Raw genomic sequence first — 20,119 nt, 5'->3', positions numbered from 1 at the left:
ACACCTCCTACTGTGAGAGCCACGTCAGGCAGCACCACCCCTCCTACTGTGAGAGCCACGTCAGGCAGCACTACACCTCCTACTGTGAGAGCCACGTCAGGCAGCACTACCCCTCCTACTGTGAGAGCCACGTCAGGCAGCACTACACCTCCTACTGTGAGAGCCACGTCAGGCAGCACTACACCTCCTACTGTGAGAGCCACGTCAGGCAGCACTACCCCTCCTACTGTGAGAGCCACGTCAGGCAGCACTACCCCTCCTACTGTGAGAGCCACGTCAGGCAGCACTACACCTCCTACTGTGAGAGCCACGTCAGGCAGCACTACACCTCCTACTGTGAGAGCCACGTCAGGCAGCACTACCCCTCCTACTGTGAGAGCCACGTCAGGCAGCACTACACCTCCTACTGTGAGAGCCACGTCAGGCAGCACTACACCTCCTACTGTGAGAGCCACGTCAGGCAGCACTACACCTCCTACTGTGAGAGCCACGTCAGGCAGCACTACACCTCCTACTGTGAGAGCCACGTCAGGCAGCACTACACCTCCTACTGTGAGAGCCACGTCAGGCAGCGCTACACCTCCTACTGTGAGAGCCACGTCAGGCAGCACTACACCTCCTACTGTGAGAGCCACGTCAGGCAGCACTACCCCTCCTACTGTGAGAGCCACGTCAGGCAGCACTACACCTCCTACTGTGAGAGCCACGTCAGGCAGCACTACCCCTCCTACTGTGAGAGCCACGTCAGGCAGCACTACACCTCCTACTGTGAGAGCCACGTCAGGCAGCACTACACCTCCTACTGTGAGAGCCACGTCAGGCAGCACTACCCCTCCTACTGTGAGAGCCACGTCAGGCAACACTACACCTCCTACTGTGAGAGCCACGTCAGGCAGCACTACACCTCCTACTGTGAGAGCCACGTCAGGCAGCACTACACCTCCTACTGTGAGAGCCACGTCAGGCAGCACTATACCTCCTACTGTGAGAGCCACGTCAGGCAGCACTACACCTCCTACTGTGAGAGCCACGTCAGGCAGCACTACACCTCCTACTGTGAGAGCCACGTCAGGCAGCACTACACCTCCTACTGTGAGAGCCACGTCAGGCAGCACTACACCTCCTACTGTGAGAGCCACGTCAGGCAGCACTACACCTCCTACTGTGAGAGCCACGTCAGGCAGCACTACCCCGCCCCAGCTCTGCAGAGACACGCCCTGGCCCAGCTCACTGGAGACGGGGGATGCCAAGGCTACCATGGCAACGCTCTGTAGACAGTCAAAGAGGTGATCTTTTTTTCAGGATGGAAAAGTTACTGACTGAATCTTTAAGCATTGAGGATATGTTGGGTATACATACTTTCTCTTTAACTGTAGATGGGTTTCAAGTGTCTTTTTGTTCTTTACAGTGTTTTGTGTCCTGTTTTCTCCAAAGAAGAAGGAGAGTATCTGTAAAAAGAGGAAAATGGAAGTTAAAGCGGAGGGAGGAATATTCTGATGACGAGATTTCTGTGGTTGAGAAGCAGATATTTGAGTTGAAGAAAGTCTCTAACATAAACTCAGACATGGAACAGGAAGACTCTCAACTCAAACATGAGAAGAGTGAACTTGATAAAGAGACTGATGACCTCACAGCAGAAAGAGAGAGAGGTTCAGACTGAGGAAGTAGAGTTGACGGTTTCTGAATTGAAGAAAATCGTCTGTGATAGGATACAGGGAGATCTGGAACACTGCAGACAGGCAGATAGGGAGTGTGAGGAGATGATGGAGTTTAGTGTTAACAGTAACAGTAAAGCCCAGGACCTGAGACAGAGAGCTGAACAGAGGAGAGCTGATTTGTGAATCAACACACTATTGTTTATTTCCAGCGGTAAATCAGATCATTATAAAATTAATTTGACTATCTCTGTGACCTGTATGTCAATAGAAATCGTTTAGCTTGTTGCTGTTTGACTCTGTCCTCCTGAGACATCCACTGGTCGTACTGTAAAAAACCTCCACCCCATCAGCTCCCAGTAGTAATACATGGAGAGAACAACATCCAGACAATAAAAACAGACCCTCACACTACGAGGGACCCTCGTAGTGTGTAACAGACCCTCACTCTTGTAACTATATTACATGGTTTATCACATGAAATAACAACTCACAACGAACTGAGTGTGGTAAACCATGTAATTTAGTTAAAAGAGCATTCTGTGGAATATCTATGTGCATATAATCCTTTACTGCCTATAGTAATTCTGTTGTAGTAAAGGGAATCAAGTCCCTGAGAGAAAAAATGTCACCTTACTGCGAAACCACGGTGATGGAGAAGAGTTAGTTCCACTTTAATCCACAGGATGGCGCCAGAGCACAATGACTGGGACAGGTGAGACTTCAGGCTTCTCTTCTCCCAGTACGATCAGTGGATGTTACAGGGAGACAGATCCTCCCTATCTTCCAGTAGACTGAAAACCCATCTCTTCAGGCTACACCTTAACTGTCCCTCCTGAGACCTCTACATCCCCGGTACAGTTTCTCTACTGTAAAACAACAACAACAACAACAACCAAAAACCAAAAACTTCTAACATTATGCCTGCCAATGGCCCCTGGCCCGAGCATATTACTTTTTCCTGCTATGACTGTAATGTAAATATAGAGTCAGACAATGACAAGCTAAAAGGTCACAGATGTAGTGAAGTGAAACCAAGCTAATAATCTGGCTTAATTCACGAAGTTTCCCTCTCATTATGCATTGAGATGGGAGAGTTTATCACTAACACTCTCCCCTGACCATGCTACTGCTGCTCATTAGCCCACGTTTAAGTGAGGAATTTTTTTCTTATTTGGCAAATAACTAATTTCTTTATTTTGTACAAGAAACCCTTCAGCTCCCACTAGTAATACATGAAAAGAACAACATCCAAACAGTAATTACAGACCCACTCAAGTGACTGTACACATATAGTTATTTTATTTGAATATGTGTTATCTATATGTAAGAAAAACAAATAACTTACTGTCGTTAAATAGGCTATGGCATTCAAGTGATGATTGATTGGTATTAACGGGCCCAAAGTATGGCAAGAAAACATTCCCCCCACCATTACACCACCTGAATGAATGAGATGGTGTACAGGTGTTCCTAATAAAGTGTTCGGTGAGTGTATATATAAATGCGAATCCACGCATGCATCTCAATCTTTGTTTAATATACAGTCGAATATACAGTAGCACTGCTCTTTGTCTTTACCGACTGGTAAGTCATAGGGTTTTTGTTTTCAAATGGGTTCAATAGAGACAAATAGAATATATCTAAATAAATGTACATGAACCTCTAAATAAATGTTATAAGAAATGTACATGATTGATGCTTTTAACCAAACTAATTCAGCAAATGGACAGTAAAGCATTTTAAACTGATTATTAGGCTGTCTTTGTTATGCAAGACCGATTATGGTTACAATGTTCTAAACCTGGTGTTTTCAAACTGAGGGGACTGTGTTCCATATCTTCTATAGGCACAATAACGATAACAACACCACCTCATTTCTCTCTAAACATCTACAGTAGGCCACAGCACATTATATGCTTATTCAGATACGCTTACTGTAAATATTGTCCACTGATATTGATATAAATATTGAGCCACTATGCAGTTGAATATTATGGACCCAATTTGAATCATCACAGATGGAATGGAATGGAATGGAATGGACTTTATTTGTCATTGCTACAGTACAGGTACCAAACAACGAAATTTAGGAGGGGTGGCTCCCCTGGTGTTAGGAAAGGGGAAAAAAAACACATTTTAGAAAAAGCATAAAAGCATAAAATCACAAGAAGGTAAGGAGCTGGTTTACATCAATAAAGGCTATGTACACAATCCACTGTACTATACTGCACAGATAGTCAACTAGGGTTGTCATATTGCACAAAAGTATTATATATAGTGCCTCAGCACTAGCTGCCATACAATCCGTCCGGACTGTCCTGGGCCCAGAACTTAGGCCTTTTCTGTGTTCAGGGCCTTGACGGATAAATAAGAGATGAACCATATTTCTAAGAAGAGATACTAGCAACACTATTCACATTGTTTACAGTTAGTTTTCACAAACAACTATGGTCTCTCAAATGTAACAAAATACTTTTACATTCAACAAGGTGGAAACTAAAAAGACAGATGGAAACAAACTTAAGTTATGTCAATTGTTTACAACATCTTGTCCTCTAGTGTGTGTGTGTGTGTGTGTGTGTGTGTGTGTGTGTGTGTGTGTGTGTGTGTGTGTGTGTGTGTGTGTGTGTGTGTGTGTGTGTGTGTGTGTGTGTGTGTGATGCAACATATTACCTAATCACCTTTTTGTCCACAGTTCAGGTGTTGTGTGATTAAGGCACAGCTACATCTTTGTGAAATGATTATTATACTGTACAATATACAACAGATGCAATTCTATTTACAAATACGTGTCAAATGAAACTTTATACTTTAGTGAAAAGATGCAAAAATAACCCTTGTAGGAGCCAAGTACTTTGGATGAGGTTTATGATTTTGCATTTATAGTTTGGATAAATTCTACACTGAAAATGTTAATAAGTATAATGTAGAAACAATGTTTTGATATATATTTGTATCAGCATAGGAAACCCCTTTGGTTTAGCCTTCAGAGCCCATGTTAAATATTGGGGCTGCTGTCACTTTAAGAACATCAGATTTCTGTACGTTGAAGGGAACTTTCTAGATTGTTCTAGGCAGTGTGTCGGTGATTGGATTTGAGACTGGAAGCATATCGTTTTTGGACCGTAGTCGTAGTTGCAAAACATAGTTTAGGAAATCACAATCTTGCTCATGTAAAGGAGATCTTACCTGTGGAAATTGGAATAAAACCTTTGATATCTTTTTACATCGGATTCCTGTGGATTTTTGGTATTCTAAGGAGTGCAGCACGCACGAGTAGCTAACTGTAGCAGCTAAAGGTCCATCGTCGGCCCCTCACATTAGTCAAAAAACTTTGTTTCGTTTGGAGGAAGGATTCACTCACGAGGGAGGAAGGATTCATTCACGAAGTATTGGACCTCTGGAAGGAAGGAAAACGGGACTTTGCTGTGAGTGCTGAAGCTAATCAGAGAATGAAGATTGCTAAGATTCTACCAGCACATGGACATCGCGCGTGAGTACGGTAGCTAGCCTACCTGTGAAGCCTAGTGTGGTCATTTTGTGGAAGGAATTCAAGCCTGCAATAAATGTTTAGGACTGTCTTGCAATATTCATAAAGTCAATATGCAGGTAGCAGATCCCACCTCGACGGCTGAGGGTAGAATGATTAAAGTTACAGCTAAGGCCGCTCAGGAAAGGCTGACTCGTTTGATGAACCAGAGGAAGGCTAAGCTAGGCCAGCTAACTGGTCAAATGAACCAGATTGGTCAGCTAATGCAAGACGGAGATGATAGTAATCTGCAAGTTGTCCAGACAACGTTGATAGTTAATTTCAATAAGCTCTTTGGAGAGTTTTGTGAGCTTAACACCTCTGTTAAGGTGTCACTTAAGGAGATATCAGATGAGGAGATGGATAAGGACCAGGATGGATGGTTCACGCCCAAGGCTGACATGTTCCACCACTTCGCCGAAAGGGCTGAAGCATGGATGAAAGAGGTTCATCTGCGTCTTGCTGAGGCTAAGAAGCAAAATGAAGAGGTGGAGCCTTCAGATAGTGTATCTGTTGTGGTCTCACGAAAGCAAGGGTCTAGAGCGTCATCCTCAGTGCATTCTAAAGCATCGTCATCTGCATCAACAGCTCGCCTGAGAGCTAAATTAGAGAGAGCTGTCCTGCAAGTCCAAGCATCTGCTCTGAAACAAAAACAAGTGTATGAGGAGCAGGAAGCTAAGCTAATGATACAGCTAAAGACACAGAGAGAAGAATTTGAGTTACAGACTGCCTTAGCAGCCTCAGATGCTAAGTTAAAATTAATAGACGAGTTTGAGGGTCTTCACATCCCATATAGAGCCCCTAGTGCGGATGGAATGAATTCTTACATCGAGGCAGCTAAGCCCTTCGAAGTTCTCGAGCAGGCTATGCCTACTCTTTCTCATGCTGTATTACCGAAGACGGAACATGCTAGCATTAGCAACCACAGTGCACCTGTTAGAGCTAAGCAGCTAGAACAAGAGACTATCGGGTCCACAAAGGCCATCATGGAGTTCCTAGTGAAACAACAAAACCTCACTACTCTGCCTCCTCGGAAGATTCAGATGTTCAGAGGAGACCCTATGGAATACAAGCTATTCATCAGGGCCTTCGAACATGGAGTGGAGGACAAGACAGATAGTGATAGAGACCGGCTGTACTTCATGGAGCAGTACACGGATGGACAACCCAGAGAGCTGATACAAAGTTGTCTTCACATGGAACCAGAACGTGGCTATCGTGAGGCGAAGAGGCTCTTGAAAGAACATTTTGGAAACGGATACCAGATCTCGGTGGCATACGTCGACAAGGCACTGAACTGGCCCACTATTAAGTCTGACGATGGAGAGGCGCTTCGCTCCTTTGGCCTCTATCTCACTGGATGCCTCAATGCTATGGCAGACGGGGAGTACATGGAGGAGCTCGACAGCGCAACCAACATGCGTGCTATCATTGCCAAGCTTCCGTACAAGCTGAGGGAACGGTGGAGAGACTGGGACGATGAGGAGGAGTGTGAGGAGTACGCTGGGCTCATTGAGAAACGCCTTCAGCTCTACTACGACATCCAGGATGGAACCATCCCTGGTCCGCTCAGCGAGCGCTACAGGAAGACCCTGAAGGAGTACCGCAGGAAGCGCCAGGAGCTGACCAAGTTCCAGACCAACATCCACGGGGAGGCCCTGCCATGGGAGGCTGTGGAGTGCTGGAAGAAGTTCTACGACTTGTCCATGATCTGTAACCTCCTGAAGATCTGGGAGGAGCTGCACCTTCGGTTGGGATGGCATGGGACTTTCTACTGCCAGATATCCAAGCGCAGAAAGGGCCAGAGAGGATCAGGGAAGAGTGTGACACATATCGTGGCCCAGATGATGACAACAGACATGATCAAGAACTTGATTGTCTTGGCAAACTCAACAAGAAACCAAATACAGTGCCATTCCTTCACAAACAAGGAAAAAGAGCCCAATTTCCCCTCCCTAGAGAAACTCAGCCATCCCAACATGGGTTTGGCTCCCATTCCCCCCAGAGGAGAAACATGAGATGACAGTCATGGCCTGCACAGCTGAAATCAATTCACAAATCACCCAGCAGCTCACCTGAACAATCACCACTCCCTTTAGTCTGCAGTCCCACAGTTGAGGATTCAGTTCAACAAACACACTGTGGTAGGAACATTTGCCGATTGCAGTGCTGTGCTCAAACCAACTGTTTGCAGAGACCAGAGTGGCTGACGGTGAGATGACTTGGATGTGTGTTGTTGTTTGTTTGATATCTTGGATTTGTTTGATAGCCAATTGGTTGCTGTTGGGTGTTTGATATCAAGTTCAGTTCATAGTAAAGTTAAAGGGGCGGTACATCATTTTGGGAAAACTATTTCATTACTTGTAAAAATGTTTTATTGCATTGTAAATTCCTTCATATTGTTTCTTAGCCGCTTATTTTGTGTTTATACCTTTTCAAAGGTTTTTCACCTACTACTACTGCTACTAGTTATAAATCTGATGAAAAAGAGACAAAATTAAGTCCAAAATAAAAGGAGAAAGATAATTACTGTCTGGTCATTGGATGCAGAAAGAGTGGAGTCCCAGTGAAACTCTGGTCAAACGGTCAAAGCCCTTTCAAGTTAGGGGAAGCACAGAAAACCATCACATAACTTGACAGTTACTGATGATGTTGGTTTGTCTTTTACTAGGCCTATATCATGATTACGAGAGTACATCCACGTGCCAGTGGATTGTATAGCAAATACAATCCACTGGCACAAGAAAGGAAAGTCAATGTAGAAGCTTCGGCCAGAAAAAAAAAATAAAAATGCAGTGTAGGTCAGCTTTTGACACCTGAGATCTTGTGCACAGAATTCTTGCAGGTTAGAGTACAGCCTGTATGAATCTCTCTGCTGCAGGTTTTTCTACGATTTCCTGTGGAGAGACTGGGACGATGAGGAGGAGTGTGAGGAGTATGCTGGGCTCATTGAGAAACGCCTTCAGCTCTACTACGACATCCAGGATGGAACCATCCCTGGTCCGCTCAGCGAGCGCTACAGGAAGACCCTGAAGGAGTACCGCAGGAAGCGCCAGGAGCTGACCAAGTTCCAGACCAACATCCACGGGGAGGCCCTGCCATGGGAGGCTGTGGAGTGCTGGAAGAAGTTCTACGACTTGTCCATGATCTGTAACCTCCTGAAGATCTGGGAGGAGCTGCGCCTTCGGGTGGGATGGCATGGGACTTTCTACTGCCAGATATCCAAGCGCAGAAAGGGCCAGAGAGGATCAGGGAAGAGTGTGACACATATCGTGGCCCAGATGATGACAACAGACATGATCAAGAACTTCTCGTCAGACACTCTGATCCTGCAGCACAGCAACCTGTCAGCAGCTCTGGACTCCTGCTTCTCCGGTGACACGGTGGTGGTGTTCCCAGGAGAGTACCAGGCCGACGCTCTGGCGTCCCTCACTGATGACATCATCATCAAGGGAGAAGGAGAGAGGCACGAGGTGGTGTTCTACTCCAACCCGGCCCAGGACAACTTCGTGGCGTCCAAATCGTCCGAGGTGACGCTGATGAACCTGACGCTGGTGCAGCACGGGACCTGCAACGACGTGGTGGTGGTGGAGTCAGGACAGACCACCCTGGAGAACTGCACCCTGAAGTGTGACGGCACGGGGGTGTGTGTCCTGACCGGAGCCTCGCTGGTCATGAGGAACTGTGAGATCTTTGGCGCTCAGGGAGCAGGGGTGGAGCTGCACCCCGGCAGCACTGCAGAGCTGCATGGGAACGAGATCCACCACTGCGGCCAGCAGGCCGCTAAGGACTCCAAAGACTCCCGGGGAGGAATCTTCCTCAAGGTCCTCCCTCAGCCCCAGCTGAAGCTGTGCAACAACCACATCCACGACAACAGCGGCTACGGGGTGACCCTCCTGGTCCCGGACAGCCTGTACAAGGCCAGCCAGGAGGAGCTGGGCCAGACGGCCGGCGGGGACCAGAGAGAGGGGGAGTCGGACCACCTCTCCAAGACCCTGCAGAAGCTCGGCCTGGAGGTCCACGCCAACAAGCTGGACGCCAACACCTTGGGAGATGTCGGCCTACAGCGGTACTTGACTCGAGAACTGCTGTGCTAACTGTGTTTGTTGCACCCTACGTACAGTTCACTTTACAGTTCGCTTAATATTGTCACGTTTCATATAACCACACACTATAACTTTAGACAGATTGTTTTGTGATTTGCACTGGCTCCATAACAAGCATTGTAATAATTGAAAATATTTACATTAAAATAATACTGTAAAAAAAAAAAAGAAAAAGAAGCTTCGGCCAAACATCCCAATGGCCTTCCAATGTCCTTTCACTGTTCCCCCAGCTACTATACATTGGACATTGCATGGGAACGAGATCCACCCGCTAAGGACTCCAAAGACTCCCGGGGAGGAATCTTCCTCAAGGTCCTCCCTCAGCCCCAGCTGAAGCTGTGCAACAACCACATCCACGACAACATGTCCACGGCAACATAGAGTCAAGTTTAGCCTAACCAATTTTAAATATATCAGAAATGTAATGACTTTTAATGCTGCCAAATTATACATGAACGCCATGATTATGTCACATCTGACATACTGTTTGACAAGTTGGGGCCAAACTAGCAGCTCGTCACTAAAGCCACTAGCCATTCTCTACAAGCAAACCCTTAAAGTCCTGGATCAGAAGCCTAACAGCTCTCATCATTGTACTATCCTAAATAACCGTAAACTTCTGAGCTGGGAAGATGTGATCAAATACAAAAACACCTGCCTGGTCTACAAAGTCTTACATAACACTGCTCCTCCTCCTCTTAACTCATTCATAACCCAACGTAACAATACCAGTCAGAGCACCAGAAGTACCACACGAGGCGACTTTCTAGTCCCATTTAGGAAAAGTAAATTTGGTCAATTATCATTTTCTGTTATAGCAATACAAAACTGGAACTCACTACCTACCTACATAAAAAATATACATACATACTCCACCTTCACAACACACCTTAAGGCATGGCTTTGCAATAACTATAACTGCATACATTAATTTCTGTCAGATGTGACGTGTGTGTTGTATGTACACCTCTATCTTTGCCACCCGCCTGCATATGTCTGTGTGTGCTTCAATGTCTGGATGCTGCTGTGCCTGTATGTTGCTGTGTCTGTATGCTGCTATGTCTGTATATTGCTATGACTATTTGCTCTTCCTTTGTCCCCCTTTGTACTGTTCTTATCTCATGTACTGTATTGATGTTGCTGCCATTTGTGCTTGAATGTCTTGTCTCCCCGGCATGTTTGTGCTTGCTCCAATTATGCTTGATATGTTTGTATGTCCTGCTCCATTTGTTTGTGTTTGCTGCAATTGTAATTTTTTAAACTAATGTATTTTATTTTAGGGAGCCTATTGTCAACTGGCCCGGGGACTACAGCTGGAAATTAGCCATGTAGGCTAAAGCTGCTCCATTTACTGTTGTTACAGTTAATTAATGGGGACTGTCCACGACATCATAAACTAATAAACTAAACTAAACTAAACAGCGGCTACGGGGTGACCCTCCTGGTCCCGGACAGCCTGTACAAGGCCAGCCAGGAGGAGCTGGGCCAGACGGCCGGCGGGGACCAGAGAGAGGGGGAGTCGGACCACCTCTCCAAGACCCTGCAGAAGCTCGGCCTGGAGGTCCACGCCAACAAGCTGGACGCCAACACCTTGGGAGATGTCGGCCTACAGCGGTACTTGACTCGAGAACTGCTGTGCTAACTGTGTTTGTTGCACCCTACGTACAGTTCACTTTACAGTTCGCTTATATTGTCACGTTTCATATAACCACACACTATAACTTTAGAAAGATTGTTTTGTGATTTGCACTGGCTCCATAACAAGCATTGTAATATTTGAAAATATTTACATTAAAATAATACTGTTAAAAAAATAAAAAAATAAAATAAAAAAAGAAGCTTCGGCCAAACATCCCAATGGCCTTCCAATGTCCTTTCACTGTTCCCCCAGCTACTATACATTGGACCTCCGGGCCTGAGTTCATAGTCTGTTCAGCTGCTTTTCCTTCGGTCCTCACCTAGCGTGGATGAGCTGCCCTGCGAGTATGGGTTGGGGTGGTTTGTGTGCGGAGGGCATCTCGTTCTTATACTCGTTGGTGAAGATAACCCCCTTCCCCATGTCATCCAGCCGACTGGAGCTCATTGGGCTGTAGTCCATGGAGACACCAGAGTCGGCCACCGCCATGTAGGTGTACCCGGGGCCCTTGGGGGGCCAGGTGTGGTTGGGGTACTCAAAGCTGGACTGGGACGAGAGGCGACCCGACCCAGAGCTCTGCTGGAGGGAGCCCAGGTCGGAGCGAGACTCAGAGAAGGATTTACTCCCCGAGGCGAAGAGGACCTGCAGGGGCATGGTCTCCTCCTGGATGTTGTCCAGAGGTTCCTCCCCGTTGGGGTTGAGGGAGACGTAGGCGTCGTGGGACTCCAGCAGGGACGACTGGGAGCGGGGCGCTGGGTGCTGGTGGAGAGCGTGGAGCTGGTCCACCAGCCAGCCCCCCTCGGTGGCGTGCACAGATGTTGCACAAACGAATGCTCAGCATCACACTGCCAGATAGCAGAGGTGGAGAACCCTGGTTGGGGTTCCAGTGCACGGAGCTGAGGCTCATGTGGGCAGGTCTGGGAGTGGTCCTGGTACCAGGTCACCAGGCTGTGGAGGCGGGACACTCTCTCCCTTTAGGTACAATTAATGATCAGAGAGGGGGGGGGGGGGACTACCAAATGGGCCTAACTAAATCCTCAATGTGTGGAGGCACAGGTGGAGACTTGGATGGAGGTGAAGGGCACTGCTTACCCCTTTTCTGTTTTATGCATAGTTCTTCACCAGTCTTCTTCCTATCTGCCAAAAACAGAGGGTTACAATTATTATGGCAAAAATGACACGAGCTAAAACAACCTTGAGCTTAGACCACTTCTAGATACTGGCACTAGCCCAGTTTGACTCATTAGGGGACTGGGTCAGTAGGAGAGGTTTCCTGCAGTAAAGTGGTCTTCTTCACATTTAATTCGGACTGTAAATGTCAGCAGAGGACGAATGTAGTAGTCCACGATCATCTAGGTCCTGGATAATTGCTCGGTAGAGAGTCTAGCCTACCACTTCAAATGAGACACAGACATGATTACACGAAACAGACATACCCTATGCCGTATTTCTGCTGATATCTCTCCCCGTATGTTGAGTCGAGCAAGATGAGGTACTCCGCCAGCCCAGCGTCACTCAGACTCGTCCGCCGGCGCAGCTCGCTCCAGACCTTGTGAGATTCCCCGAGATAGACTCGCCTCACGTCGTACTTCTTGCGGGACTCGAGGCGTCTCTGTGCGCGATCCGTGTCTGTGAGCCTCGGGCGGCCTCGACAACGCCGCAGAATCGCTTTTATTTGGTCCCCGGCTTCTTTAGTGTCCAGGGGAGGACCCTCTTCTTCTCCTGCATAAGCATCCGCCATCTTGGCAACCAGCTGTTGTTGTGATTCTCAAGGATTGCGGAAGCTTGTTTGACCTTAACAGGAAATCGAACTTTTTTTTTTCACGTGCATCCTAGTTGCGCTGTACTTTCACATGTTCAGATTGTATTCATATAACGCGGTGCTTGTCTTGTCTTGTCCACACTGTTCAATCTTAAATTGTTATTACTATAAAACTAAGGCAGTGCGTAAACTTAGCCTCTTAGAATGGCGTCTGGTCATTCACCTCAATGGCTCGATGGAGTTTACAATGGTTTGCTTTTGAAGTTATTTCAACATTATGTCGTAAATACTTTCTCAGGTCTTTCTTTACGTTACCACTGTGGTGATAATCTCTATTTACTGATCCTCAGTGTATAGGCCAATTCCTGTTTCGTTAAAGGTAAAAAAGTGTCAATATTATGCATATTATGATGTCGATATATTAGTGTATTTTGTATGGATGTTTTAAAAAAAACTTTTATTTCATTAAACTGTGTACTAAACACTCATTGTTGGGGTCCTTTCAGGTGAGAACAAAAAGATGAGGGGCGTGGCTTCAGATTTACCGGATTTTAACACTTCCGCCGAGAGTACCTATAGAAGAACTGATTAACATTCTCTCAAAACTAGCAGAAATGCATCAATGTAATTTGCCAATTAAATAATGCTTTCCCTTGCATCTCAATCTTTGTTTAATATACAGTCGAATATACAGTAGCACTGCTCTTTGTCTTTACCCACTGGTAAGTCATAGGGTTTTTGTTTTCAAATGGGTTCAATAGAGACAAATAGAATATATCTAAATAAATGTACATGAACCTCTAAATAAATGTTATAAGAAATGTACATGATTGATGCTTTTAACCAAACTAATTCAGCAAATGGACAGTAAAGCATTTTAAACTGATTATTAGGCTGTCTTTGTTATGCAAGTAACCCCAAGGACCCCAATTGAAATAAGCCAGTGGCTTTCTTGGGTTTTTATCCTGTTAGTTGACCTTGTATGTAATATGTACTTTCATGTACCTACTTCTGCAAATCTTCTAATAACGTTTTCAATCAATCAAAAGACTGATTATGGTTACAATGTTCTAAACCTGGTATTTTCAAACTGAGGGGACTGTGTTCCATATCTTCTAGGCACAATAACGATAACAACACCACCTCATTTCTCTCTAAACATCTACAGTAGGCCACAACATATTATATGCTTATTCAGATACGCTTACTGTAAATATTGTCCACTGATATTGATATACATATTGAGCCACTATGCAGTTGAATATTATGGACCCAATTTGAATCATCACAGATGTAGGCAAATAAGAGATGAACCATATTTCTAAGAAGAGATACTAGCGACACTATTCACATTGTTTACAGTTAGTTTTCACAAACAACTATGGTCTCTCAAATGTAACAAAATACTTTTACATTCAACAAGGTGGAAACTAAAAAGACAGATGGAAACAAACTTAAGTTATGTCAATTGTTTACAACATCTTGTCCTCTAGTGTGTGTGTGTGTGTGTGTGTGTGTGTGTGTGTGTGTTTGTGATGCAACATATTACCTAATCACCTTTTTGTCCACAGTTCAGGTGTTGTGTGATTAAGGCACAGCTACATCTTTGTGAAATGATTATTATACTGTACAATATACAACAGATGCAATTCTATTTACAAATACGTGTCAAATGAAACTTTATACTTTAGTGAAAAGATGCAAATATAACCCTTATGATTTTACCTGGATACAATGGATCGTAAAATATAAACATTTGTTTTGTAATATCGGCTTTGGAGTGTAATAACAGCTGCCATTTGTATCAACGGGTTTCGTACTACACAGGGGAGAAGGAGTTACTGTCTTGGCAAACTCAACAAGAAACCAAATACAGTGCCATTCCTTCACAAACAAGGAAAAAGAGCCCAATTTCCCCTCCCTAGAGAAACTCAGCCATCCCAACATGGGTTTGGCTCCCATTCCCCCCAGAGGAGAAACATGAGATGACAGTCATGGCCTGCACAGCTGAAATCAATTCACAAATCACCCAGCAGCTCACCTGAACAATCACCACTCCCTTTAGTCTGCAGTCCCACAGTTGAGGATTCAATTCAACAAACACACTGTGGTAGGAACATTTGCCTATTGCTGTGCTGTGCTCAAACCAACTGTTTGCAGAGACCAGAGTGGCTGACGGTGAGATGACTTGGATGTGTGTTGTTGTTTGTTTGATAGCCAATTGGTTGCTGTTGGGTGTTTGATATCAAGTTCAGTTCATGGTAAAGTTAAAGGGGCGGTACATACTTTTGGGAAAACTATTTCATTACTTGTAAAAAATGTTTTATTGCATTGTAAATTCCTTCATATTGTTTCTTAGCCGCTTATTTTGTGTTTATACCTTTTCAAAGGTTTTTCACCTACTACTACTGCTACTAGTTATAAATCTGATGAAAAAGAGACAAAATTAAGTCCAAAATAAAAGGAGAAAGATAATTACTGTCTGGTCATTGGATGCAGAAAGAGTGGAGTCCCAGTGAAACTCTGGTCAAACGGTCAAAGCCCTTTCAAGTTAGGGGAAGCACAGAAAACCATCACATAACTTGACAGTTACTGATGATGTTGGTTTGTCTTTTACTAGGCCTATATCATGATTACGAGAGTACATCCACGTGCCAGTGGATTGTATAGCAAATACAATCCACTGGCACAAGAAAGGAAAGTCAATGTAGAAGCTTCGGCCAGAAAAAAAAAAAAAAATGCAGTGTAGGTCAGCTTTTGACACCTGAGATCTTGTGCACAGAATTCTTGCAGGTTAGAGTACAGCCTGTATGAATCTCTCTGCTGCAGGTTTTTCTACGATTTCCTGTGGAGAGACTGGGACGATGAGGAGGAGTGTGAGGAGTACGCTGGGATCATTGAGAAACGCCTTCAACTCTACTACGACATCCAGGATGGAACCATCCCTGGTCCGCTCAGCGAGCGCTACAGGAAGACCCTGAAGGAGTACCGCAGGAAGCGCCAGGAGCTGACCAAGTTCCAGACCAACATCCACGGGGAGGCCCTGCCATGGGAGGCTGTGGAGTGCTGGAAGAAGTTCTACGACTTGTCCATGATCTGTAACCTCCTGAAGATCTGGGAGGAGCTGCGCCTTCGGGTGGGATGGCATGGGACTTTCTACTGCCAGATATCCAAGCGCAGAAAGGGCCAGAGAGGATCAGGGAAGAGTGTGACACATATCGTGGCCCAGATGATGACAACAGACATGATCAAGAACTTCTCGTCAGACACTCTGATCCTGCAGCACAGCAACCTGTCAGCAGCTCTGGACTCCTGCTTCTCCGGTGACACGGTGGTGGTGTTCCCAGGAGAGTACCAGGCCGACGCTCTGGCGTCCCTCACTGATGACATCATCATCAAGGGAGAAGGAGAGAGGCACGAGGTGGTGTTCTACTCCAACCCGGCCCAGGACAACTTCGTGGCGTCCAAATCGTCCGAGGTGACGCTGATGAACCTGACGCTGGTGCAGCACGGGACCTGCAACGACGTGGTGGTGGTGGAGTCAGGACAGACCACCCTGGAGAACTGCACCCTGAAGTGTGACGGCACGGGGGTGTGTGTCCTGACCGGAGCCTCGCTGGTCATGAGGAACTGTGAGATATTTGGCGCTCAGGGAGCAGGGGTGGAGCTGCACCCTGGCAGCACTGCAGAGCTGCATGGGAACGAGATCCACCACTGCGGCCAGCAGGCCGCTAAGGACTCCAAAGACTCCCGGGGAGGAATCTTCCTCAAGGTTCTCCCTCAGCCCAGCTGAAGCTGTGCAACAACCACATCCACGACAACAGCGGCTACGGGGTGACCCTCCTGGTCCCGGACAGCCTGTACAAGGCCAGCCAGGAGGAGCTGGGCCAGACGGCCGGCGGGGACCAGAGAGGGGGAGTCGGACCACCTCTCCAAGACCCTGCAGAAGCTCGGCCTGGAGGTCCACGCCAACACCTTGGGAGATGTAGGCCTACAGCGGTACCTGACCCGAACTGCTGTGCTAACTGTGTTTGTTGCACCCTACGTACAGTTCACTTTACAGTTCGCTTAATATTGTCACGTTTCATATAACCACACACTATAACTTTAGACAGATTGTTTTGTGATTTGCACTGGCTCCATAACAAGCATTGTAATAACTGAAAATATTTACATTAAAATAATACTGTTAAATACTGTTCCCCCCCATAGATGATGGTGTATGGGATCATGCACTAGCTCGGGTGAATGACAACACATCCTGTGCCAGGCTCAGTTTGATACAATTTAAGGTTGTCCATCGTCTTTATTATACCAACTCTAGATTATCTAAAATATACCCCAATGTCACCGATGCCTGTAATAGATGTCATACCTCTCCAGCAAATATGACACATATGTTTTGGTCTTGCCCTCACCTACGAAATTATTGGGCAAATATTTTCAAACACCTTGCTGAGGCCTTGGATGTAGTGCTAACACCGTGTGCAGAAATGGCAATTTTGGGGGTTTTACCAGACCGTCAGATGACTGATAGGAGGAACATTTCTGACAGCATTGCCTTCGCATCATTATTGGCACGAAGGAGAATATTGTTAGATTGGAAATCTTCATACGCCCCCAAAACGTCTCTGTGGCTCAAGGATCTCATGATGTTTCTGCACTTGGAGAAAATTAAATATGACCTGAGGGGTTCACCAGGAAAATTTGAATCTGTATGGGGCCCTATGACTAATTACATGTCTAAACTAAAGACACTACAGGACAATTAAACTTATTCTAATGCCTAATTCAAAGATGACACTGACCACTCTGCAAACTACCTACAGGGTTATATCTAACTTTCTGTAAGACTGGATGATGTCTCCACTGCATTGTTTTTGTAGTATGTTGTTTCTTATTTTCTTTTTTTCTTTTATGACAAGTGATGATGAATAATTTACCTTGTGTTGATGCTTGTTGTCAGTGCAAATGTAGTAGAATGTGTGTATAGGACCGGGGTGGGGGGGAGAAAAAGGGGGGAAAATGTGGACCTTGAATGTACGTACATTGACTTCCGAATGTCTATTGTTCAATAAAAATATATATTAAAAAAAAAATACTGTTCCCCCAGCTACTATACATTGGACCTCCGGGCCTGAGTTCATAGTCTGTTCAGCTGCTTTTCCTTCGGTCCTCACCTAGCGTGTCTCCACTACCCATTGTATACTTTAATTAGGCTACTAACATTACAATCCCTGTTTAAAAGTCCCAGTGCTACCAATCACAACACAACAGAGTGGCACCATACAAATGTAATATTAAACTCCCATATTTATTCTTTAAACAAACAAATCTGGGGGAGTTAACGAGATATTGTTCCAATCCATTACCTGGCCATTACCTGCCTGTGAAAAGTATGAAAAGTTTGAAAGACATTTTCTCTGTTAGTTGATTTGGAATGTACCAACATTGAAATATGCATATCTTCTTCAACTTTTCAGATATCAACAGGTGCGTTTCCATAAAACATTCTGATTCGCATGAGAAATTTAATGGAAACAGCTTCATTCACATAAACTCGATGCGAATCACCTCTAATTCGCAGTCGCACAAAGTTGGGAATGCTACTTAAACAAACTAACTCTGTCAAATGGTCGGCGACTCCCAGATCCGTGTGCTATTACTGAGTGGGTAGATGACATTAGCAAGTGGCCTAATATTCAATGGGCAGATATATATACACCTATAACTCAGAACGACACAGGATAAGTTAACCAGATAAGATAGCCAGACTGTGTTTACCACCGCAAATTAATTAATTTATGCCCAGCCAAATCCATGTTTAGAGGTAGCTAGCTAACATTACATTGATCATACTCCTAAGACTGTTCACTTTTCAAAACATGCCGGTCGAGAGAGGACGCTGGCATTGCTTGTTCGCCACTTCTCCGCCCGAAATCTAGATATACTTGCAATATACAGAGTAGATTGTCCTACAAAGACACTTAGATTTAGATTGAGTAATCTTCTTTTTATTTTACTACTCAATCTTTTCAGTTTGTAAAGCGTCTTTGAGTGTCTAGAAAAGCGCTTTATAAGTCTAATGTATTATTATTATTTGGTGGAGAAGCCTAGCGTGTAGACCCGTGAGAAATTGAGAGCATATAAATCACTAGATGCCTACAACTACGCAATCTGTGGTCATGTACAGTACATCAAATACCATGACATAGATTCAGACTTTTGTGTCTTGAAATCAGTGCTACCCCAGGCTACCCCTGGACACGCCCCTGGTCAATGAAGATGGCTGATTTGAAGGCTCGAGAGTGGAGTCTCCTGCTCCCAGCTGCCCGTCTGACCCGCGGCGCCTCCTACTGTGAGAGCCACGTCAGGCAGCACTACCCCTCCTACTGTGAGAGCCACGTCAGGCAGCACTACCCCTCCTACTGTGAGAGCCACGTCAGGCAGCACTACACCTCCTACTGTGAGAGCCACGTCAGGCAGCACTACACCTCCTACTGTGAGAGCCACGTCAGGCAGCACTACCCCTCCTGCTGTGAGAGCCACGTCAGGCAGCACTACACCTCCTACTGTGAGAGCCACGTCAGGCAGCACTACACCTCCTACTGTGAGAGCCACGTCAGGCAGCACTACCCCTCCTACTGTGAGAGCCACGTCAGGCAGCACTACACCTCCTACTGTGAGAGCCACGTCAGGCAGCACTACCCCTCCTACTGTGAGAGCCACGTCAGGCAGCACTACACCTCCTACTGTGAGAGCCACGTCAGGCAGCACTACCCCTCCTACTGTGAGAGCCACGTCAGGCAGCACTACCCCTCCTACTGTGAGAGCCACGTCAGGCAGCACTACCCCTCCTACTGTGAGAGCCACGTCAGGCAGCACTACACCTCCTACTGTGAGAGCCACGTCAGGCAGCACTACACCTCCTACTGTGAGAGCCACGTCAGGCAGCACTACCCCTCCTACTGTGAGAGCCACGTCAGGCAGCTCTACACCTCCTACTGTGAGAGCCACGTCAGGCAGCACTACACCTCCTACTGTGAGAGCCACGTCAGGCAGCACTACACCTCCTACTGTGAGAGCCACGTCAGGCAGCACTACGCTTCCTACTGTGAGAGCCACGTCAGGCAGCACTACACCTCCTACTGTGAGAGCCACGTCAGGCAGCACTACACCTCCTACTGTGAGAGCCACGTCAGGCAGCACTACCCCGCCCCAGCTCTGCAGAGACACGCCCTGGCCCAGCTCACTGGAGACGGGGGATGCCAAGGCTACCATGGCAACGCTCTGTAGACAGTCAAAGAGGTGATCTTTTTTTCAGGATGGAAAAGTTACTGACTGAATCTTTAAGCATTGAGGATATGTTGGGTATACATACTTTCTCTTTAACTGTAGATGGGTTTCAAGTGTCTTTTTGTTCTTTAC

At 46.0% G+C, this 20,119-nt stretch overlaps 1 protein-coding gene and 1 pseudogene across 2 annotated transcripts; both read left to right on the top strand.

Moving 5' to 3' along the window:
- Window positions 1-6,173: 6,173 nt before the first annotated feature.
- Window positions 6,174-10,935, top strand: LOC308150654 (uncharacterized protein; the record flags this gene model as incomplete). The annotated part of the gene is made up of 4 exons (XM_080523460.1): window positions 6,174-6,937; window positions 8,033-9,256; window positions 9,524-9,658; window positions 10,716-10,935. The coding sequence occupies 4 exons, from the start codon at window positions 6,174-6,176 to the stop codon at window positions 10,933-10,935; spliced, it is 2,343 nt and encodes a 780-aa protein (XP_080379586.1).
- Window positions 10,936-12,968: 2,033 nt separating this feature from the next.
- Window positions 12,969-16,763, top strand: LOC308150653 (testicular spindle-associated protein SHCBP1L-like; annotated as a pseudogene). Its single transcript has 2 exons — window positions 12,969-12,973; window positions 15,485-16,763. The product of its transcript is annotated as a testicular spindle-associated protein SHCBP1L-like (transcript).
- Window positions 16,764-20,119: the final 3,356 nt, after the last annotated feature.

The sequence above is a fragment of the Nansenia antarctica genome, assembly GCF_963989245.1.
Source record: "Nansenia antarctica genome assembly, chromosome: 2".
In the NCBI taxonomy this organism is placed as follows: Eukaryota; Metazoa; Chordata; class Actinopteri; order Argentiniformes; family Microstomatidae; genus Nansenia; species Nansenia antarctica.
The sequence above is the reverse complement of the archived record's forward strand: the minus strand, read 5'-3'. Positions and strand labels throughout refer to the sequence as shown.